The 24,723-nt window shown below is 39.9% G+C and overlaps 1 protein-coding gene and 1 long non-coding RNA gene across 2 annotated transcripts; one reads left to right on the top strand and one right to left on the bottom strand.

Moving 5' to 3' along the window:
• Positions 1-12,632: 12,632 nt before the first annotated feature.
• On the bottom strand, positions 12,633-13,835 carry LOC104418553. The gene is made up of 2 exons (XR_001981574.2): positions 13,764-13,835; positions 12,633-12,908 (listed from the first exon to the last, which is right to left on the bottom strand). It is a non-coding gene; the product is annotated as an uncharacterized LOC104418553 (long non-coding RNA).
• Positions 13,836-16,060: 2,225 nt separating this feature from the next.
• LOC104418552 (cationic amino acid transporter 5) lies at positions 16,061-18,437 on the top strand. The gene has a single exon (XM_010029931.3). The coding sequence runs from the start codon at positions 16,231-16,233 to the stop codon at positions 18,034-18,036; it is 1,806 nt and encodes a 601-aa protein (XP_010028233.2). The 5' UTR covers positions 16,061-16,230; the 3' UTR covers positions 18,037-18,437.
• Positions 18,438-24,723: the final 6,286 nt, after the last annotated feature.

Genomic DNA, 24,723 nt, shown 5'->3' with positions numbered 1-24,723 from the left:
CGAAGCATACCCGTCTTTCTTTGCAGGTGGAGAATTTATGTGGAGGTTTTAGAAGGACAAAGTTTGAAAATCAGTGGGATCATCAGAAGACAAGTGGATTTCCCTGTGTCACCAAATCCCTCAGAGCCAATAGTGAAGGACCAACCAATTAAAAAAAAAAAAAAAACAGAAAAATTTGCTATGCTTGCCCCCGTTCATCGACGAGTCCTGATCCCATGTCGAGCTTGGAGATTTCTGTTTCACGGATCTTGTGGAACCCATCGGGTTACTATTGAGCATCCGAGCACCACCACATTGAGTTGTGAGTCGCTATTTGTTAAGCCAAATTTGGAAGCCAAAATTCGGATTAGGTAAAAATCTTATCTAATTTGATTTCTGAATATTTAGTTTCCTTATTTGAAATATCGTTGATGCATGTCATTGTGTTGACACCTAAAATTTGGCAAACCATTTAGTCATTTATCGCATTAAAAATTAGGGGTTAATTTTATCCCTAAAAAAATAATTAATTACATAGCATATAGATTTAGGTACATTTAATTTTAATTTGTATTTTGTGCATTTATTTATTGGACCGGTGGTAGATAGATTGGAATTAATGGTCCTGAGTTTTAACTTAGCAGGCTGGACTAAACTCACGAAGGGAGCAAATTAGCCCAAGTCTATTTTTTTTTTTAATAATTGAAAATTATCTAGTAAGAAATTGGAATTTGACATTTTTCGAAATATGATGAATTTTTGGATAGGACAGATGTGACAAAAAATATTGCAATTTATCTTTGCAAGATTTGGATTTAGAGAAAAATTATATCATAATCTTGAGTCATTATGGGATAAAATTGGTGAATAGATATTGCGGATGTTGATTCGAAGAAGAATTTGAAACCTTAATTACTTCCCCTATAAAAGGCGTACGCGTATGAGATCGAGAGGTGGGGGGCTTCTTTTGGTCGAAGAAGAAAAAAAGTGAAAAGTGAAAAGTGAAAAGAGAGAGAGACAAGGGACAGGGGAAACGTAAAAGCAAAAGCAGTAGAGGCGGGGAAGTGATTGGACATTTACTGTTCATTGTCTTCCCCAAATTCGCTGCCCCACGTTTGCTGCCCCGATCGCCGGCTCCTCTTCACCCGCGCTGCGCTCGCACCGTCGGTCTCCACCAGCAACCCGAGCCCGAGTCGAGCTGCTCTGCCACCACCGCACCAGGGCGCCGCTCACCTTCCGCCGCCGCAGCCGTGACCCAGCCGCACCACTGCACTGCCTCCGCCGGCCTCTCCCTCGGCGCTCGCGACCTCCGCCGATCCTGTTCTCAGCCCACGCGCACCACGCCAGAGCGCCGCCAGCCGTCACTGCTCCCGTCCGCTCGCTGCTGCCAAGGCCGCCGGTTCGCCCTCGCCGGAGTTTCCCCCTGCCGGACCTCAGATCAGCCACCCTTGGCTGAGCATCCACATCTGCCGAGCACAAGGCCTGGAAGGGAACAAAAAGATAAAAAACAAAAGGAAAAAATACATTAGGTAGTTTTCTTATTTATTTTTATTATTTTTATTTATTTTATAGTTTGTTTTTTAGTGGAATTACCTCTTAGCGTATAATTAAAATTCCAACATGAAATAGCACCTCAAATTAGGGATTGACAATCCGACTTTCGCGCTAGAAATCCGACTCACAATCTCTTGCAAAATTGACAATCCAATCTCATGCCCGATATTTGATTTGCGATTTAATTTGAAATTGGCGATCCGATCTCATGTGTCATTTTGGATAATCTTATCTTGTTTGATGTCTTTATTTTCGTTTAAGTCGACTTTGTTATCATAAAAAGAAAATCAAAAATTGAGTTAGATTAAGTTTATCATCTTAGGGTTATCTTGCATATTTATAATAGAAGTTTATTTCGATTTTTTTTCCAAAATAATAAAAATCCAAAAATTTATTCATTTAGTATGTTAGTTTTTTTTTTTAAACGGCAGACTTAATTATTTGGCAAGTTTAATAAAAAAACAAAAAAAAAAAAAAAATCATCATGAATATGTCATGTAAAATTAGGGCATTCATTGTACGTAATGGCATATTAGAATAAAATTACATGTTTCATTTTAAGTTTAGGTTGATTTTTTTATATAGATTACATCTTATGTTAAAGATTCTTAGGTTAAATAATATCTTAGTTTAAATTAGGATTTAGTTTGACATGATCTTTAATATAAGCTAGATAGAATCTTGATCTAGATAGTTAATTTTTACATCCTTCTTAATTTCGAATTTCATGAAAAGTACAAAAAAATGTCCTAGGATAAATTAGTTTCAATCTCTAGGATAGATTGCATGCTTTTTAAGAAAATAAAAAATGTCATGTGCACGTCATATAGAAGTAAGTTCATGAAATGCACGTTATTTAGTGATTTTTATTAGGTTCATTTAATTAAAAATTGCCCATCATTAGAATTAGGCATTAGATTAATTTAGATTGCATATTTAATTATTGCATTTTTACTCATGTTATATAGTTTAGGTTACAATTGTTATGTCATATCATTTCATGTTAGATTATTAGCATGTATTGCATAAAGCATGATTCTCATTAAATAAGTGAAAAAAAATTGCGTGTTAATTAGAAATTATATCTATAATTGTCGATATGAATTCTGATTTAACATTGCAGATGTTTTCGTTACTATGAGGTAAGTTCTGCATTTTTATTTGCTTTCTTGAGTATTAAATTGGTGGTTTGCGCACCCATATGATTACTTCACATGTTAGGAAGATAAATTAAAATCAATTCAAACTACTTGCTAAACATTTTTCAAAATAAAAAGAGAAAGGTATTGAAAGTGCGTTAGAAAAATCTAGCGTAATCAAGTCTTCGTACTCAAAGTCTATAGTTCGTAGAAGTAAGATAATTCTCCAACTATTTTTCTTAGGTAACTAATTGACCTACTATAAATTGATTAGTGACGACTCCTTATTAAAAATCAATCGCATGTTAAAAATTTGAACATAAGTCGCGAATTGGTATAAGTTTGAGAGAACTTGAGCTAAGTTTAGGCTTAATAGTTCATTAGCTAAACCCTATGTGGTTCACTAAAAAATTTGGTCGCGACAAATTGAAATTCCCGATATGCTATCATGTTAACAATCTCAAATAGCCTTTTAAAGTAGGAATTAATCCATGATCTCACAATGTACATACGATTGATAGTTCGATTTTACGTCCAAAATATGACTTGCAATCGTACAGAAAAATCGTCAATATGATTTTATACCCGAGATACGATTTGCGATTTTGTTAAAAATTGGCCAATCTAATATTATGCGTGAGATACGGTTCATCAATTTATTAGATAGATATCGATCATATCTTACCTGATTTGTTGTCGTGTTGTTTGAATCGATTTTGGTTCTGTAGAAGAAAACGCAATATATATTTGAATTTGATTAGGTTCATATTAAAATATTGCTTGTTTTATAATAGTTTGCATGTTTAAGATTAGGAAATTTTTTATTTTGAATTTTTTAATTAAAAAATACAAAAAACATTAATTTAGGATGTTAGCTTCTCTTTTCATTAATATTAAATTTCATGTTTAATTATCGGAAAATTTTGACTTCGAATTTTATAAAAAAGAAAAAGAAAAGCCTAGATTTATGACATTCTAGGCATGTCATCTAGTAATTGCATATTAGGATAAGACATGTTTAATTTAATTCTATATAATCTTTCTAATTAATTATAAGTTTAGATAATTTTTCCTAGATAAATTGCATTTTAGGTTAGAGATTACCTAGTTAAGATAACCTTCTAGTTTAAATTAGGATTTGGCTTAATCTAATTCTTAATATAAGTTAGATAATATCTTAATCTAGATAGACAATTTTCGCTAGTTTCTAATTTCAAATTTTACATAAAATAATAAAAAAAGAAAATTGTCTTAGAATAATTTTTTTTTTTTCTCTAGGATAGATTGCATGCTTATTAAGAAAACACAAAAAAAAAAAAAAAAAATACTAGATTGATGTCATGTAGTTTAGATCATATTGCTATATTATGTCACGTCATGTTAGATTAGTAGCATGCATTGAATAAAACATGATTCTCATTAAAAACGTGAAAATAAAAATTCAGTAATTACATGTTAATTAGAAATCATGTCTAGGATTGTTGATGTAAATTTTGAGCTAACATTGCAGATACTTTCGTTGTTATGAGATAAGTCTTATATTTTATTTATTGCTTTTTTGGGTGTTAAATTGGTGATTTGTGCACCCGCATGATCACTTTACATGTTAGGAAAATAAATTAAAATTAATTAAAGCTGCTTGCAAAACAAATTTTTTTTTTTCAAAATAAAAGAGAAAAATATCGAAAAGACATATCTAACGTAATCAAGTTTTCGAACTCACAATCTCGATTTGCAAAAAAAAAAAAAAAAAAACTCTTGTTATTTTACTTAAGTTTCTAATTGACTCACTAAAAATAAATTAATGGCGACTCCTAATTGAAAAATCATTTGTATGTTAAGAACTTGAACTTACGTCGTGAATTGATATGAGTTTGGGAGAGCTCGAGCTAAGTCTAAGTTTAGTTATGTACCCAACATCATAAGAACTTTAATGATTTAAGGTTTGTTTGGTAACTTGCCAAATAGTGATAATTTATGTTCTTTTTTTTTTTTTTTTGAAGTAAATTTGAAATAGAAATCCATTTGGTAAAATTTTTGTTTCCGAGAATAAATTTCTATTTTTTTGTTCTTGGAAGTAGATTTGGAATAGAATCAAGAAGTTAGAAAAAATTGATTCTTTGTCTAGAATCAACCAGCCTATTTTCTCTCTTTTCTTTTCTTTTTGCTTGTTCTTCTTCTCTCTTTCTTTTTCTTCAACTGCCCCCATCGCCACCTTTGCTGTCTACCGTTGCCGCCGTCTACCGCCCACCGCCACCAGTCGTCGATGATCAGTTGGGTGAGGTCCGGCGAGGCTCGCCTGGCTGGGCGAGCCTCAAATGCTAAATTTGGGCGAGGCCACTCACCCAACCATGGCTCAGTCGACGAGGCATGGCCTCGCCAAGGGCCGGTTGTGACATCTAGATTTTCGAGTTCTGATTTCGATTAGATAAATTGAGCTTTTTATCGACGTGACTACAATGTTTTTCTTTGAGTTGGTCACTTATGAAATAACTCGACTAGCTGGGTAAGCTATTAAGGACTTTAAGGTAGATAGACTTGAAAATTTGATCAGGAATTGATTTCTCGGCCGTGCTTATCTTTAGAGGTCATTACGGCACAGTTAAAAATTAAATTAAGATCAGAAATAGGTCGGTTCGACTGAGATGAATGATCGATCGTGGGTGACTCCACTAAATTGGAACTCTTGTCGACTGGCACTGATTTGATTTTACTGTCGTTTTGGTACCCTGTGTCCGTATTTGAATCATCGAGATTTTCATGACAATTGAGAATCGCCAATGAGTCGAGTGGGTTTATCATGGTTCGAAGAAAATCGACCATGGGTCATTTGTTCTAAAAAGTTCTGAAAACTACTTGATAGTGTATGTTACACTAAAAACGCGCCCGAGTGAAATTAACTACCAATCTGAATCCGATTTCAGAAATTGAAGATTCTATATTGTCATAATAAATTTTAGGAACGTCGACTTAGTCTTAGAAGATTTTTCTGACAATCAAGACTTTTTGGGAAAAAGTTAGTTTAGGGTCGTTTTCGTTCAGTTGAAGCCGGGGATTGTGAAATTGAGAAGCATGAGGGGAGAAAAATAATCAATTTGATAAGTGAGACATCAATTGATTTTATGAGTCATTTGAGAAAAATTCAAGAGGGAAATTGGATGCAGAAATGCAAGTGGGAATCGAGTACTCTAATCTAAAATTTCTTTTGAGAATCTATGAGCTTATTCAAAAGAAATTGAAATAAGAATTTTCTATTTGAGGAAATTCTTTTCTTTTGATTTTAATTCTCATTTCTTTTTACCTCATTTGGCCAAACACCTAATTTTCCCACAAGTTTCTCTTTCCTCCTTTCTTTTTCTTTTTCTTTTTCTCTCTCTCCCTCTCTCCTTTTTCCCCTCGTGCGAAATGCTTCTCCCCTTTTCCACCAATTACACGGCTGTCTCCCACTTTGCTTCGTCCCTTTTTTGCTTTTGACTTTTCAAACTCACCTTTTCTCTCTCATTCTTCTTCTTCTTCTCTCTCGACACTCTCTCTTCCTCCTCCAGCTCAGTCTGTTTGAAGGCAGTAAAAGCATAAATAGAAGTAGCAACCAGCGTCGGTTAAAGGAGCTGCAGTCATGCCGGAGCTGCCGGGCCGCCGTCTGCTCCGCCCATGCGCCGCCCATGCCCTCCGCCTCTCCCTCATCCCCTTCAGCCGCCATCAACGCTTCTTTCTCCCTCTCTGTTTTGTGCGAAGATCGACAGAAGCAGAGGCAGTGACCAGCGTCGCCTGAAGGGCCGTAGCCATGTCGGACTGCCGCCTGCTCGACCGCATGTCGCCGTTCCGCCGTTCGCACGTCCACTGCCCACCCTTCGTGCTCTTGCCATTCAGCTGTGCGACGCCAGCCCTGTTCAGCCTTTGTCCAACCTTGTGAGTGGCTGAGGAAGCCACCAGACCGCCACCCAGCTTCATTCGGCCACCGTTCGGCCTCGCCGGAGCTCCACCTCGCCCTCCGCTGGCCTTGCCTCGCCAGCTTAGCCCCAAATCCGGCCTCAACTAGCAGCACACAGAGAGTGCATAAATGGGTATTGCAGTGACCTTTTGGCCCGTTTGGCCGCCTTCCTCGAGCTCGGATTCTCGGCCCACTTTGAGAAAGTCAATCCTCACGTTGATCCCGTCGTTTTGAGTGAGTTTTGCTCACTAATGCCTTCTTAGTTTGTTAATTATATTAAATGTTGATTAGATTTAATTAAATGCAATTAGGTGGTTAGATTAGAATGGATTAGCGATTATTAGTTGATTGCATTGCATATTAGTTAGGTGGTTAGTGTATTTAGATAGAGAATTGCCTATAGTATTTATTGGATGCTTATTGGGATTTTTCCCAATCCTTATCGGGTGTTAATTTGGCAATTCGGGCATAAATGAAATTTTTAGGAATTAAATATTAATTTTCGAAATTAATTAATTTAATTATTTATTTTCCGAAAATTCAACTAGGATGGCCAGTGACCGGGATTTTATGCTGATGATCGTGGCGCAGTCCGTTTATTTAATTGAGTTTTATATTGTGCTAAATTGAATTTATTTATTTATTTATTTTTCGAAATTAATTATTTAATTATTTATTTTTCCGAAAATTCAACTGGGATGACTAGTGACCGGAATTTTGTGCTGATTGTCGTGGTACAAACCGTTTATTTATTTGAGCTCTACGTTGTGCTGAATTGAGTTGATTGTGCAATTTGAGGAATTGTTACTTAATTGTTTGGAATTGAATGAAATTGAATGATTGATTGGTAGATAGCCGAGTATGTTTATTTAACAATTATAATGCTTTGATGAGTTGTAAAGTGGATGTAATTATGAGAGTGAATTGGAAATACTCTGGGCTATAATCGATCAGGTACGGTGTGATGGGCCTATATGGTTTGGTGACTAAGGACGTCACTAGCAAAAACGACACATTAAAGAACACACGTATCGGTCTAGTACATACATCATTCTAGACCTACGTGGTTTGGTGATTCGGGATATCACTAGTGAAAATGACGCCTTAAAGAATGCACGTATCCATCTAGTACTCATATTGTTATAGGCATGTGTGGTTCGGTGATTAAGGACATTACTGGTGAAAACGGCATCTTAATGAACGCATGCAATTGTTTATTAAACACATCGTCATAGGCATGTGTGGTTTGGTGATTAAGGATATCACTGGTGAAAACGACGCCTTAAATAACGCACGCAATTGTTTATTGAATACATCATTATAGACATGTGTAGTTTGGTGATTTGGGATATCATTGGCGAAAACGGCGCCTTAAAGAACTCACGTAATTGTCTAGTGTATACGTCACCTTGGCGAAGTTGATGCCTGAGAGCATTGATATGGCTCTGTGACTGAGTGTACTATTGGAGGTTATATGGGATGGAATGAATGACCTAGAAATGGTCTGACTGACATGTAATCGACTAGATCGATTGATTATTGCTTTGATTTGGTGTTGTGAATTGATTGATTGAATAGAAATGATCGTGAGTGGTCCTTTTGGCGTGTAATCGATTATGTCGATTTGATCGATGCTTCGATTAGTGATTTGATTGCTTGGGTGCCTATTTGATATGTGCTAATATGCAGGTGGAATCTGATGCCAATGTAAGTCCTCTGACTTATGTTGTGCATAGGCAACCTTAAGGTATATTGGTTTACTAATCGAGTTTTAAGGGTAAGAACTTGCTGAGACGTAGTCTCATTATTTATTGAATAACCATTTCAAGTCCCTAGATGCAATAGACTTGGATGTTGAAGATCTCGAAAGTTTGATGCAGTCTGCTGAAGGCTCCAGTTGGAGTGTGGAGGATGATGAAGAGGAGGATGGGGACCTATAGCTTGTGGAACCCCACCTCTACTTGTAGACCTTGTTTTTAAACTAGCTTACTGTGAATTGAATCCAATAGTTCACCTTGTAAATAAGTGTGAAGGTTTTTAAGAGTTTGAAATTTAGTCATACTATTCTATCCTAATGTTTTATTGTCTGTGATTTATAATTGCTTCCACATGTGCTATTAAAAAGGAAATGGTCGGCGATATGTAGTCCTGGGATATTGCATTTGAAAATCGACCAAGGTAAGGGATGTGCGCGTGCCTGAGGATCGGGGCGTGACACCGGCGATGCTTTGGTGAGGTCACTAGTCCTCGTCTAGCCGGTCGCCGATCATCCCAAGGCCAATCGGCAACCTTGAAGAAGAAGAAGAAGAAGAAGAAGAAGAAGAAGAAGAAGAAAGGAAAAAAAAAAAAAAAGATGAAAAAAGAAAAAAAATGAAAAAAAAAATTATTTAAAAATTCAAAAAAATGATTTGAAGTAGAAATTTTGAGAACGGTAGTAAACACAATTATATTCTGGAAATTGAAATTTTGGACAGTTACCAAACGGCTTAAAATGCTTAGAAATTGTTCCTGAGAACAAAATCGTTACCAAACGTGTCATTGGTATTTTGACTGGGAAGAACCATGGTGTTCTTTGATTATTCTCTTCCCCTAGTACAGAAACCCCATGCAGAGAAGATGATACTGTTTAGATCCTTTATGATGAACCAGTGAGGCAGCTAGGGAGGAATTTGAGAAGAAGAAGATGATTGATTGATGAAGTGGATATGAGACTTGCCGTTCAGCTTTGGAGACTTTCAAGGTCGTGGACAGAAAGTCTACGCAACGGGACAAACATATCTTGATCAAAGGCACTCGCAGCTATCAGCTGATGCCACTTTTCTCTTGATTGAATGCTTAAAGCCAAACTTCTTGGGATGCACGTGGGAGGAAAAATTGGCCCGATGCTAAAGTCTTTCTGACCGACAGTTTTGGGCGCGTTTGGTAACGTTTCTGTTCAAAAATTGTTCTAGGGAACAGAAATAAAAAAAAAAATGTTTGTCTTATGGGGGACAGTTTTTGAACAAAAGAACGCGTTTGGTAAATGTAAAAAAAAAAAAAAAAATCTGTTCTTGAAATAAAAAAGAACAGAAACATGTTTGTAACTGCAGTCAATTTCTGTTCCTAGAATAGAAAAAGAACAGAAACGCGTTTGGTAAACTATACAAAATTTCTGTTTTTAAATTTAAAAAAAATGTTTTTTTAAAATAAAGTTTAAACTTGATATTGAATTGTCATTCTCATGAAATGCTCATTAATTTTATTTTGTTCATGGTGAGTGAAGACAAACATTTTAAACATGATCATATGGCATACTTGGTAGAAAATTTTGTAAGTAAAGTTTGTATCAAATTTTTTTCAAGTACTTTTTTTTATTTTTTATTTTTATAACATATAAACTTGATATTGAATTCTCATTCTCATGAAATGCTCATCAATTTAATTTTGATAATGGTAAGTGAAGAAAAATATTTCCAACATAGTCATATGTGCATACTTTAAAAAAAAATTATAAGTAAAATTCGTACAATAAGAACTAGCAAAAAAAAGAGTATCTTATACATCTCAACATGAACCCTTCCATATATGACATCATAATAATGAAGCAATATAGTTCATTGTTCAACTTCATCACAGTGAATACTTAAAAACAATATTACAAAAGTCAACAAATCTCATGCATATTGTGATCCCTTGCCATTTTATTTGCAATACTTATCCTAAGCATGTTCATCCCAGATTCCTGCTCATGACTAGGATCTGCAACCTCCACTTCTGTAGGTCCAAATGGATACTCTGGATCTCCATAAATGGAAAAATTTCTGTCCATCTTATCTTGATCACGAATGTAATTATGAAGAGCACAACATGCAATTACAACAAGTGCTTGCTTCCGAATTGTAAATGGAGGCATATGTCTCAAAATGGTGAAGCGATTCTTTAATGCCCTAAATGACCTCTCAATTACATTTCTTAGTGAAGAATGCTTATAGTTGAATAACTCTTTTGCTGTTCTTGGCCGTCTCCCACTCTCTCTATATTTGCTGAGATGATACCGTTCCTTTCTAAATGGAGTTAAAAATCCCGGAAGTGCTGCATAACCGGAATCTACCACGTAGTATTTCCCTACAACATGATATATATAAATTTTTTGTGATATTCAATCATAATATAATCACAAATGTCTATATAAACAAAATAAATACTAGGTGGTGGTCGGGAAATTGCAATTGAGGAGTTTCGAGTGCTTTGCCGAAAGCACTCGACAATCATTGGCAAATTATTTCCATCCAGCATACACGAAAGTAAATTTTATATCAAATGAGCAAACACACAACACGTTCTGGGTGGTAGTCCCTCTCTTGCCTCTAAATCGAACCTACTCAGACATCGGGATAATAGCATTTATATGGGTGCCATCCATAGCACCTACGCAGTCCCGTCAATTTATTGCCAATCTAAGATTATATAAGATTATGAACAACATGTATTTGACGATATAAAGTTAATATAGAAATCATACCTTGAAGTAGCGCTTATGACTAGGATCCATAAGAATTTATTGTGGGATGACATCAAAGGACGGTGGTTTGATTATCTCTTTTGAAAGTTTGATAATTGCTTTCAACACTTTGTTGAAATACTTGCTGATCGTTTCTCCAGAATGTTGAAATCTTTCACATAAATCTCTATTTGAGCTACCGTGACAAACCAAAGATAAGAATATCCCAATTTGTTCATCTATTCGAATATATCGACTATCTTTTAACCAACCTCTTACTCTCATCAAATCACATAAATTCAGAAAAACATGCCTCTCCATTTTGAAGGCTTCATATATCCTATATGAATGTCTAGAAACAATCTCCATTATCCATTCGGATCCTAATAATTTGCTGTCCCTAATAGGTTCTCTTGTATGCATGGACTTGTCAATCGCAACCGTGCACAACCACGCTAGGAATATGCGAAGATCATCATCATCCAAGAATTGTTGAACTTGTTCTACCTGTTTACTACATATACTATCTGATCCCTCTTCCATAGTACCTATACCATCACAAAAATATACAAACATCAATATAGATTTTGAAAATATATCCAATAACAATCAATAACATAAGTCATAGTCTCAATAGAAGATGCCATTATATGTAAGTACCAAGAGTCTCAACACTAATATCTTTAAAAACTAAATATTAATACATAACATAAAGTTATACAATCTAATGCAAGGCCATTCAATCCATAATATATTTCCAAACATCTACTAAAGATGATAAAGAAGTCCATTTCTCCTTTCAGGTGTGGATTTAATGAAAGCCACCCTCCATGAGGCACTATCGCATGCTCGATCCATTGCTTTGTTGTAAACATCTTGGTCTATCTCGGGCATACTAAGTAGAATATCCATCACAACCTCTACGGAGAAAGGGTCCACAGGTGATGGCATAACCCCGGAGGTCGCAGAGGCACTACCAGATTGACTTGACTTAACTTTCAAAAAGTCTTGTATGGCTTTGCAAGTGTCATCAATACTGTTTTGCCTACTCTTCCTTCTCCTCTTAGTGTTTGGAGTTCTATCCAATCTGTGCTTTCCACGAGTTGAAGTTCCAGCATCATCTGATGTGAAGACTCTCTCATCAGTGTGGTGATTTGTATGGCCACTACCAGCATCACCATAGGCATTGCCACCACTGTTGTCACCATATGCATTGTAACCACTGTTGGCACCACCTCCATTGCCATCACCATTGTCATTTTCCTCCGACACCGTCACATCTTGAGCATTTCCAATGCCATATTCCCCAATAGCATATGTACCACCAAATACAATACATAGCTCGGGATACTGGGGAAATCCATCCTTCCTGAATTTGGCCCCACTCTACATTCTTCTACAATTTTCACAGTAATGACATTTCAGCAATATAATCATACATTTTAAAAAATACATATATAATGACATCAAAATGACCAAAAAGTTAAAAAAGATACTTTGATGTGAGCTTCCCAGATGCTTGGATTGTCGACAACAACTCTTTTATTGACATTATCCCAACCAAATCCAGACTGAGACATAAGTTTCTGAAAACTACCATACTGTTTTCTCAGTTTGTTCACCTTGTTTCTCAGCTGGACCATGCTATATTGGCATCCTGTTTGTCTAATGAATTCAGTCTGGATATTCCTCCAACCTGCTTTGTTGAAAGTAGAAGAGGTCCGATTTCCCTTTTTGACCTCATCCACCAACAAACCGATGAATAGGTTGGTCATTGACTCGGTCCATTTTGCACTGAATTTCTATGCCTCAGATGCCATTTAATCTTTGATCGGTTGAGCAGCATATGAGTTATCAGTTAAATCAATAACATAATACTATATATGCCATACACAAAAGCATTCTCAAGAGATGCAAGCCAAGAAGACTTAACTTTCAAAAATGATAATTCTTGAACTAACTTGTGTAAAATAGATCATAAGTTGCATTTGAGCTACAAGAACTACATAGTACTATGACTAGCAATGATCAATCAAACAGAATGCTCTCTCCAACCTATTTGAGCTGTGAAATCCAAATGATCAGCCTGAGCATTTCATTGTAATGCTACATACAATATGCAACCATGAACTTCAGCCAACACAATGCAGCATTACCCTTGGTTCTTACCTTCTTTCGAAATAAGCCATGAGGCAAATGCCATTTTGTTAATCTTTATCAACTTTAGGTTTCAGCCAACATAAGTAGAAGGAATTCAGATGGAATTCAGGCGACAAGATTCACCTTTTTCACTCGTGAAAATAATGATGGACCTTAGTGCCTTCTGTTAACTTTAACCTTTAAAATTTCATGTAACATTCTTATATCTTGCCCCTGAACTAAATTTTTACAGCCTCTTTTCTTTTATCTCGCTCCCCCTACAAAATTGTTCCAAGGAATGGAAACTTTTGTTTATCTAACAGCATCTATAGTAGCTTCAGCACACAAAAGAAAAAGAACAGAAAGCATGTGGTTGGAGCAAGAATTACTGGTCCAAGGTCACATTTTAGGGCCACGGTACATATTACTGATCGACAGACCAAAAGACCAATCGGAATTGCTAGATTTATGGACAATACTCAAGTTTCGAAACAAACGACAATGGAAACCACCAAATCATTCAAAAGCTCAAGTTTTTCACCTCTAGATTTCACCCTCGAGAACGAGCCGGAGACGAATCAAACGGGGCCCGAGGCGAGAGCTCTTCCTGCAGCCGGCATTTCCGCGGGTCAAAGGAGACGAAAAGAAATAGAGAAAAGAGAGAGGAGGGGAAGCGGAAACAGTTGAGGGGGAGCTGAAAGCGTTACCCGATTGGACAAATTTTCTCGGGAAAATCCGACGGAATCGCTCGGAAAATCGAAGCTGAGGAAGAGAGAGAGAGAGAATGTGTGAGGGCACGGCTGGCGAGCAGGAGGAGAGATGGAAGGGAAAAATGCCGAAACTCGAAGTTGAAATCAGTCAGTCTCGCTCGAGTGAGAGTTGCTCCTCTACTGTGCTCGCTCGGCAGAGTAGCTCTGCTCGCTCAGCCGAGCAACCATGCTCGAGTGAGCTGCGCACGCTCGCCGAGCGAGCGGAGCAGCTCGCGGCGGAGCGGCTTGAGTGAGCTGCGCGCCCACATCTAGCGATCTCGGGTGACGGCTCGCTTGGGGCTCGGCGTCGCTCGCTCGAGCTGGCAGAGAGGCTGCTCTGCCGCTCGAGCGACCCGAGCTGCTTTGCCGAGCAGCCACAGCAGCTCGAGCTCGGTAGAGTAGCTCCAGCGAGCGTTGCTCGCTTGAGGCTCGAGTGAGCTGTCGCTGGAGCGAGCGTCAGCTGAGTGGGGAGAAGCAGCATTACCTGGATTCGGAAGCTTCAGCCGGTGAAGGAGCACCACCTGTCGGCGCCGAAGAGTCAGTGGGGAGGCGCGAGTGGGAGGCGCCGGAGAGTCGCCGAGTGGGAGGTGGGGAGTCGCCGGAGTGGGGAGTCGCCGGAGAGTCAGCCGAGTGGGAGGTGCCGGAGAGAAGGGAGAGACGCCGGGAAAGGGAGAGCACGAACGAAAGCCTTCGGGCACGAACGAACCCACCTCCAGAAGTGTTCCGGTTTTGTTCTTTTATTTTTGTTCTTTTTAGGCTTTCAAGAAGTGTTTTTGGATTCCAAAAGTAAGTTTTTTTTTTTTCTTTTTTTTTGTTTCAATTTTGTTCCGGAAACGAAAAAACAAAAAAATAATAGAAACGCAAACAAACGCGTTTCTGTTCTTTTTTTGTTCCCTGAACAAAAAAACACAAAATCTATTCATAAACACTTTTGAGAAATGAAAACATGCAGGGCCTTTATATCTTTTTATACTACTACAGAATCTTAGATGGATCTGTAATCTTGCCAAAAGTCATTGTTACCAGTTTAGCGGGTTAAAAATGTGCTGAAAGTTCCGAATCCTTCGTGTGGCATTACATTTGGTGCAATAATTATTTGATCACTCCTTTTCAAGTTCTTTCAATTTTAAATTTCGTAAGTCGCGCCGTCAATTTGGATTGATGAAAATGGCAATGGGATAGTACATTCAAGATAAAATTGATTCCAAGTGCCTTTACTTTTTTAGCGAGCAAGTGGCTGAAGAAACTTAAATGAAGAAACTTAAAAACAAACAAAAAAGTGAACAATTTTTGAAAAAAGAACGCGTTTGGCAACGTTTGGTCCTAATAAAAATGAACGAACACGTTTGGTAAATTTTATTCTTTTTTTTGTTTCTTTTAATTTTGTAAACATTTTTATTTTATTTTTCATTTTTTCCTTTCTTTTTTATTTTTTTTTTTTCGGCCGGTCCCCGGCCTCCGGCGGCCGGCCGACGAGGGGCCGGCAGCCTCGCCCAACCATGGCGAGGCTCGCCGGCCTCGGCGAGGCCGAGCCTCGCCGTGGTTGGGCGACGCTCGGCCTCGCCGGATCTAGGCGAGCCGAGCTCGCCCGGCCAAGGCGAGCTCGGCCTCACCGGATCCGGCGAGGCCGAGCCTCGGGAGGCAATCCGAGCTCGCCCACCTGAGGCCGAGAAGAAAAAAAAGAAGAAAAAAAAGAAAAGAAAAGAAGAAAGAAGAAGAAGAGAGTTTCCTTTCCTTCGTTTTTGTTTTTTAAGGACGAAAACAACAAATTGTTGTTTCTTTTTTTTGTTCTTATTTCGTTAAAACAAAAAAAAAAAAAAGAAACGCAACCAAACGCGTTTCGTTCTTTTTGTTCCCTAAATGAATCCGTACAGAAGTGTTCCTAAACGTTTCCATGCACACCCTAAAAGGAATTTAAACCAGCGACTGAAAAGTCATAATATCTTATAAAGCGGGGTGCCCGAAATCTAGCAGGAAGGATCCGTTACTAGACGACAAGGGCATCATCATGCGTTATAATATCCAAGGACATTGGATATTTCACCGGGCAGCAATCAGAAAAGTCCTGTGGCTGAGTCTTGCCAACCTTTGTTCAGGACCGCCAAAAAGGACGGGCCATAATTGGGGGAGGAAAAGAGTGGCGTCAGGCGTTTGAGCGCATCTTCTCCTACAAATATCACATGCCTATCTAGTATTGGCCAGCAGAGCTTCCAACTTGTATTTCAAACTCCCGTCTCAGGAACTCAATTCAGTGAAGCCATGAAAAGTTCCAATGAAGAATCAGCAAATGATCAGGTTGGAGAGAGAAGTTACTGGAGATGGAGCAAGCAAGATTTCTTCCCTGAAGAATCCTTCAGAAACTGGGGAACCTACAGATCAGCGCTGTCGCAGATGTGTTTCCGGCTGAAGGATAGGATCAAAGGCAGGTCGGACGATGTCACCGAGCTCCAGGAGCTCAGGAAACAGAGCGAGAACGACATGAAACGTTGCCTGAACTGGTGGGATCTCATATGGGTCGGATTGGGAGGTCACATCGGAGCGGGCATTTTTGTGCTCACTGGCCAAGAAGCGCATGAGCATGCCGGACCGGCCATTGTCCTGTCGTATGTCGTGGCGGGTGCATCCGCTATGCTTTCGGTCTTCTGCTACACGGAATTTGCAGTAGAAATCCCCGTGGCAGGTGGATCTTTTGCTTACTTGAGAGTAGAACTAGGAGATTTCGCTGCATTCATAGCGGCAGGGAACATACTCCTGGAAAGCGTTGTCGGAGCTGCAGCGGTTGCCAGGGCTTGGACTTCCTACTTCACCAACTTACTGAACCGTCCCTCCAACTCATTACGCATACACACGAGTCTTCGAAATGGTTACAATCTCCTGGACCCGATTGCTGTTGCTGTTCTGGTTATTACTGCCACGATTGCAATGATCAGCACAAAGCAGGCTTCGCGCATCAATTGGGTAGCATCTGCAATCAACACCGTGGCAATTCTTTTCATCATAATTGCAGGATTTGTTCATGCAGACCCTTCTAATTTGACACCTTTTACGCCTTATGGGGCGAAAGGGGTCTTTCAAGCAGCAGCTGTTGTATATTTTGGGTATACTGGATTTGATAGTATATCTAACATGGCCGAGGAAACAAAGAACCCCTCGAAAGATATACCAATAGGACTGCTTGGATCAATGTCGATCATCACGGTGACATACTGCCTGATGGCTCTCGTGCTTAGCATGCTGCAGAAGTACACTGAATTAGACGAAAATGCAGCCTTTTCTGTGGCATTTCAGAGCGTGGGAATGAGGTGGGCGAAGTACCTGGTAGATCTTGGAGCTCTGAAGGGCATGACAACAGTTCTTCTCATTGGGGCGCTTGGCCAAGCACGATACACCACTCATATCGCGCGAGCCCACATGATCCCGCCATGGTTTGCCCTTGTCCATCCGAAAACTGGAACTCCCATCAACGCAACTCTTCTGATTACCATTTCAAGTGCTCTCATCGCTTTCTTCTCGAGCCTGGGCATACTGGCAAGCTTGTTATCTGTAAGCACACTTTTCATTTTCACGATGATGGCAGTCGCTGTTCTTGTGAGGAGGTACTACGTACGAGATAAAACACCTCAACAGAACCTGTCGAAGCTGGGTGCTTTCTTGCTGATAATCGTAACTTCCTCTATAGGAACTTCAGCTTACTGGGGATTGAGCCCGAATGGCTGGATTGGGTATTGCGTAACCATACCACTTTGGTTCTTGGGCACTTTAGGGATTTACAAGTTCTTGCCACAGCAGAGAACGCCAAAAGCTTGGGGAGTTCCGTTTGTCCCGTGGCTTCCCTCATTGTCTATAGCAACAAATATGTTTCTAATGGGGTCATCGGGTTCTGCTGCTTTCCTACGATTTGTAATATGCACCATAGTAATGCTTGTGTATTATCTTCTCTTTGGGCTTCATGCAACCTATGATATGGCACATCTGCCACAGCAACCCGAGGCAAAACTTCAGCAGGTGGACAATGAAGACGATGGCAAAAGCAACTCGCAGGAGGCGCACGTTTCTTTCCCTTGAAGGTCTCCCACTTTTCAAGCTCTAAACATCCATCAGCCATTTAGGTGTGTAAACATATGAGGAAGGAACTTCATCAAGTTTTAGATAGATCATAGCAAGAATCTGTCTCTCCCTTGCCAGAAACAACTAAGTTACTAGTGCTTCTGCCATTTGATCTCCATAGCCTTAGATGCTTTCATTTTGCAGCTGCCTCTTGAGCAAAATTTCTTGAGTCGGTGAGAAGCTTCTCCCTATTCGCTTCACCAAGAATACCCAAATTCAGTGCCAAAAGATGTGTAGTGATATAAAACTATGACTCAAGCGATTGATTTCACAAGAGATATTGTACAGAGTATTCGCATTTTGTCATAATAGAAGAACTACAATGCACATGACTCTGGCAAGTTGTCTTTTTACCTATACTTTAAGGAATTCCTCATGCTACACCAAGTCACTCGGCACATCAACACTTGAGTAAGATGCATCTCCACTGGTTTCTTTTTCCTCGTGACGCATGCGTAACACATGCCAGGTAAACACAGAACGAAGCCAAAAGCTTCCAATTCGATTCAATAGGGACTTGTACAATACACTGAGATTTCTTTTACTCCTTTTGTTGGACTCCATGCCCACTGGCTCCTGAAGTGGTTTTCGTAATTGATGAAAGCGTGACACTTTGACTTGGAATTACAAGAAATGTATCGCATGCTTCAGATTTCTAATAACATGTTTCTGACGATTCCATGAGGCAGTCCACGTTCGTAATTCAGCTGAGACTGTGATGCATGTTCACAATCGATTCTGAAGGGCAAGAGTAAGAACTAAGGCTGATTTTAATGGTGCAAAGTCATATAGACTAAGCAAGCTTCTGGCTCAGATTCTATTCAAGGACATGTCATGTTCATTTCGCCGGAACATATTTATCAGAAAAGGAGAAGGAAAAGGAGAGCTTAGATTAACAGAATATCAACCCCCCACTATAGAAATCTAGCTGACAGAACGAGTCAAAATGGGAGTAAGCAGGTGAGCATCCCGGTTTCATTTGCTGCGCTTCACAGCACGTATTCCTCGGCCCTTCTCGTCGGTCCCTTCCTGCGGCGCTTAAGCAGTTCAATCTACGATAAGCGCCTGGGACAGAGCACGAGGAAGAATGTCAGATTGTACAGTACATAGAGCATGATCATACAAAAATCACGATTTTCTTGTGTGGTCTGACAAGTAGACTTCCGTGTTGGAAGATACGCAAGATATCTCCAGATTGCATTAAATATTCTTCAGATCAATTAAGATCATATCAGGGATCAATTAATATCAAGTCTAGTCTGTACATTATTTAGTTTCCTTTTTCATACACATGTCTTGTAATATAAACATTGACATTGTACGTACAGAAATATATAGACAATACAGAAAGCTTTTCTCCCCAAATTCTCTATTTCACATTCTTACATGGTATCAGAGCGATTTCTGATTCTGACTTAGCTTCCGCTCTTGTCTTTGAATTGCCTTCCGTGATCTTCTGTTCTTGGTTGTAGCCACTCTTGCAAACCAAAACAGCATCCGGCAGGAATTCTTGATTCTTCGTTTTTTTTGCCAACCTACAATACAGAGTTTCCTTCGTTTTTTTCACCAACCTGCAAAACAGAGTTACTGCAGGATTTTTTCCACCATGACAAATCCAGAAACACCTACCTCATTCACCAAAGAACAGCCGGCAATCAATACAACGCCTCATGCTTCATCAACCCCGAATTCATCCGTCGTCAATCCAGTAGCTGATCAACAACCCAGTCAAACACAACACACGCCCTGGCAACCCAATTCGGCTAAGTTCAATCCAAGGTTACCTTTCTCTAGCTATCCTTATCAATGGATGTCGTATCCATGGATGCTTGGATCAAATCCATATACATCACAGCCAGGCTACCAGAGCGTGCGGACCGATGGAGGTCTATCAACCAACGCTGGGGCAAACACAACCATAGGTCTTGAGCAGACGGGCGGATCTGGAAATTTGAATCAGGGACAGACTACAACCAATGCGGGGTTTCCAACAGGGTTCATACCTTTTCCCTTTGCGGCCGCCATGGGTCGCCCAGAACCTGGCGACGCGCTGTATGTTTCCACAGCCGACGGACCTGAGTTGAAGCTCATCAGCAACCATCTCACAGGATCTGAGAATTATTCAAGTTGGGCCTGGGAATTCCACCGAGCCCTCATCACAAAAGACAAAGAAGGGTTTATCGACGGAACAGTTCCCGTCCCAACTGATGAAAAATTAGGGCGACAATGGAAAAAATGCAATCAGCTCGTTAGAACATGGATAGGGAATTGTATCAGCCTAGAAATAGCCGCCGGGTTGCCTCCGACAGAGGACTCAAAATTTTTTTGGGACAGTATAAGAGAGATGTACGGGAAGTTGGATCGGGCAAGGATTTTTTCGTTGCATCAAGCCCTTTCCGAACTGAAGCAGGGAAACATGACCGTGACGGCCTGCTTCAACAAGCTCTCAGCCCTCTGGAACGAGCTAGAGGCCGCCGAAGAAAAACTCATCGGATCCGAAGAAACTCTCCAACAGTACAAGGGGATGAAGGACCGAGAGAAGGCAACGAGATTTTTGCTAATACTCAATGATTCTTACCTTACTTTCAGGTCGCAAATTCTGGCCATGGAGCCTCCACCGCCGATTGGACGGATTTTCCAACTTGCTGTGCAAGAGGAGAGCCAAAGACTTACCTCGACGGAGAACAAAGCGACGGACGGTTTGGCTCTCGCGGCAAGAATCGAGAGAGGAGGGACGAAACCCTAGAAAAGAGGCGGAACCCATCGCTAGGGTTAGCTGAACAGAGACCTTTTAAAGGTCTCGCGGTGGACGGCTCAGATCGCACGCAGCGATCTGACGGCTCTAAAGGCGCGCGCTACACGGACGATCTGGACGGCGGAGATAGCTCCGGATCAAGCAGATCCAACGGCCCCCCTTTTTCGAAGACTCTCGGGCAAAATTATGGGCCGAATAATGGGCCAAATTATGGGCTTAATTATGGATCGAATTTGAAAAATAAAGGAAATCTTTTTTGCAACTATTGCAAGCGGCCTCACCACACAATTGACAGTTGTTGGAAACTGCATGGCCGACCTGGAGAAAAAGGGAAGGAAATATCAACAGCAGCGGCTTATCAACTCACAGGATCAACTGATCAATCCATCACACATGATGAATATCAGCAATTGATGCAAGCACTGCAAAAATTGGATATTCCAAAAAGGGGGAGCAGTTTTACAGGTATTTCTCATTGCCTAATAAATACCATATCGAGGAGTACTTGGATTATTGATTCTGGAGCTAGTGATCATATTGCATGTGACAAGAAGCTATTTACTGTTATTAATAAAGATCTGGATAGTCCCATTATTGTGCAATTGTCGAATGGAAATATTGCTCGTGTATCTACCACAGGGACAGTCAATCTTAGTTCTCAGCTTACACTCACAAATGTCATCTACGTTCCAGATTTTCAATTCAATCTTATCTCTGTGTCTAGAGCCTGTGGGGAAAATTCTTGTAAGGTTTCATTCATTACTGATAGCTGTCTTTTTCAGGCCCTTTCGACTGAGAAACTGATGGGCTAGGGTAATCTGTCTGAAGGACTATATTTCTGGAAAAATTTAGCAAATCTTGATCAATTTCATTGTAATAAACAATCATTGTGTAATTTGACTACCAATGATAAACAATTCATTTGCATTCCGAATGGGTCATAGTTCTTTATTTCCTTATCCCAATGTCATATTTGTCCACTTGCCAAACAGTCCGTATACCCTTTCCATTAAGCACAAATCGTGCCGATGATTCGCTTTCCTTACTTCATATTGATGTCGGGGTCCTTATCATACACAAAATCATGATGGGTCCCGTTTTTTTCCTCACCATTGTGGATGACCATTCAAGGGCCACATGGATTTTTCTCATGCAATCTAAGGGTCAAGTCATATCTCATTTGAGGACCTTCCTTTCTCTATCAAAGACTCAATTTGGCAAGACAATCCGGCGAATACGAACGGACAATGGGAATGAATTTTTTAACCATGAGTGTACTGGTTTACTCTCATCTCAAGGGATCTTACATGAGAGTTCCTGTACATATACTCCACAACAAAATGGAGTAGTGGAACGCAAACATCGTCACCTATTGGAAGTTGCTCGCACCCTGAAATTTCAAGCTTCCATCCCTGACAATTTTTGGGGAGACTGCGTTTTAACTGCAGGTTATCTAATCAATAGAATGCCGACCAAGATTCTCGATGGTCGAAGTCCTTTCGAATTGCTTTTTGGGAAAAAGCCAAATTTGAGTCATCTAAAGATTTTTGGCTGTCAATGTTATGCTACTATAGTGGGATCTAGAGATAAGATGGGTCCTCGTGCTCGCCGTTGCATATTCATGGGATATCCCACTCTGCAAAAGGGGTACAGGATTTATGATTCATCTACAGGGGACTTCTTTGTTAGTAGAGATGTTTTGTTCCAGGAGAATGTTTTTCCTTTTGCTGCACAGGATCAAAACATAGATAGCCGAGGAGATTACTCTTCGCCTCATATTGAAGAAACAGCAAATGATCCAGGATATATTCTATTTCCTGCATCAACAGACAGAAGGGACTCCCCTGCATCAGCCATGGAATTAACACCTCCGCTGGAATCCACACACCAAATCTCGAATGATGAAGCTGTGATTGACTCCACTTCTGTTAATACTGGTACGAATCATTCATCCACTCTTGCTGATATTGGCTCGGGTCAATTATCCCTTGCAAATACTCCACCAAGGCATTCCCGGCGAGTAGTACGTCCACCAACTTGGACGAAAGACTACGTATGTGGCGTCAGAAACTCGCCATGTATTCTTTTTCCCATATCCTCTTATGTTTCATTTGATCGACTGTCCGAGGAGCATCGTTGTTGCATTTCTCGCATTTCTGAGGAGCGAGAACCATCCAATTATGATGAGTCGAGCACTGATCCGAGATGGCAGAAAGCTATGAAAGCAGAATTGCAGGCTTTAGTGGACAACCAGACATGGGAATTCGTCTCTTTACCTCCAGATCGGAAGGCAATTGGGTGCAAATGGGTGTACAAGATCAAGTATCGAGCAGATGGATCAATTGAAAGGTACAAGGCTCAATTAGTGGCTAAAGGTTTCACACAACAGGAAGGTTTTGACTATCATGAAACCTTCTCTCCTGTCGCCAAATATGTTACGGTACGCTCATTCCTCTCAATAGCAGCTTTTCAGGATTGGTCACTACATCAGATGGATGTCCACAATGCCTTCTTACATGGAGATTTAGACGAAGAGATTTATATGGATGTGCCACAAGGCTTACGGAGACAGGGCGCATAGAGTATGTCGTCTCCGCAAATCCTTGTATGGACTTAAACGAGCTTCCGAGCAGTGGTATGCCAAATTTGCTTTGAGTCCTTGATAGCTGCGGTTTCCAACAGTCCATTTGATTATGCTGTTTTTACACGGACTAAAGGTACGTCATCTATATACTTAATGATATATGTAGATGATATACTTATTATGGGAAACGATGAGGTAGATATTCAAGTCTTCAAGGAATACTTGCATTCTACCTTTCACATAAAAGATTTGGGTATGCCCAAATATTTTCTTGGAATAGAGATTGCACGATCAGATCAAGGAATATCTCTCAGCCAGAGAAAATTTGCTTTGAAAATCATATCGAAGCGGGTTTGTCGGGATGTAAGCCACTGTGATTCCAATCGAGCAAAATGTTAAATTGACTAAGGCAGATTATGATGCTGAAGTGTCTCAGCAAGCGGATCTAGTACTCAAAGATCCATTGAGTTATCAGAAACTTGTTGGGAAACTCATATATTTGACTATGACCAGGCCAGACATTAGTTATGCTGTACAGACACTCAGCCAATTCATGCACAAGCCAAAGCAGTCTCACATGAATGCTGAATTGAAAGTTGTGAAGTACTTGAAGAAATGTCCTGGACTTGGGATTCTTCTTTCCAGGAAGTGTGATATGAGAATGACAACGTATTGCGATGTAGACTATGCCACTTGTCCGATGAGTAGGAGATCCATAACCGGTTTCTGCATTAAGTTGGGAGATTCTTTACTTTCGTGGAAAACCAAGAAGCAGCCGACTGTCTCTTTATCCTCGGTAGAAGCAGAATACCGAGCTATGGAGAAAACGACATGCGAGATAGTATGGCTATGGGGATTACTTCGGGACCTTGGAGTGCAAGTCGAGGGATCAACCAGATTATTTTGTGACAACGATGCAGCCCTCAAGCTAGCATCAAATCCCATTGTGCATGAGAGAACGAAACACATAGAAGTGGACTACCATTTTACTCGAGAGAAAATTCAGGAAGGCATAATCGAGACAAGGGGGATTGGAACAGAAGAACAACCTGCAGATGTATTCACCAAGCCTCTATGTCAAAGTCAGCATGCGTATCTCTTAAGCAAGCTCGGTGTCTTGGATATCTACAAGCCACCAGCTTGAGGGGGAGTGTTGGAAGATACGCAAGATATCTCCAGATTGCATTAAATATTCTTCAGATCAATTAAGATCATATCAGGGATCAATTAATATCAAGTCTAGTCTGTACATTATTTAGTTTCCTTTTTCATATACATGTCTTGTAATATAAACATTGACATTGTA

This window comes from Eucalyptus grandis, chromosome 9 (assembly GCF_016545825.1).
Source record: "Eucalyptus grandis isolate ANBG69807.140 chromosome 9, ASM1654582v1, whole genome shotgun sequence".
Taxonomy (NCBI): Eukaryota; Viridiplantae; Streptophyta; class Magnoliopsida; order Myrtales; family Myrtaceae; genus Eucalyptus; species Eucalyptus grandis.
Note: the sequence above shows the minus strand (reverse complement) of the source record. Positions and strands in the feature narration are given on the sequence as shown.

Excerpts from the sequence above, each read along its gene's own strand:
- LOC104418552 (XM_010029931.3), top strand. The coding sequence starts at position 16,231 with ATGAAAAGTTCCAATGAAGAATCAGCAAATGATCAGGTTGGAGAGAGA.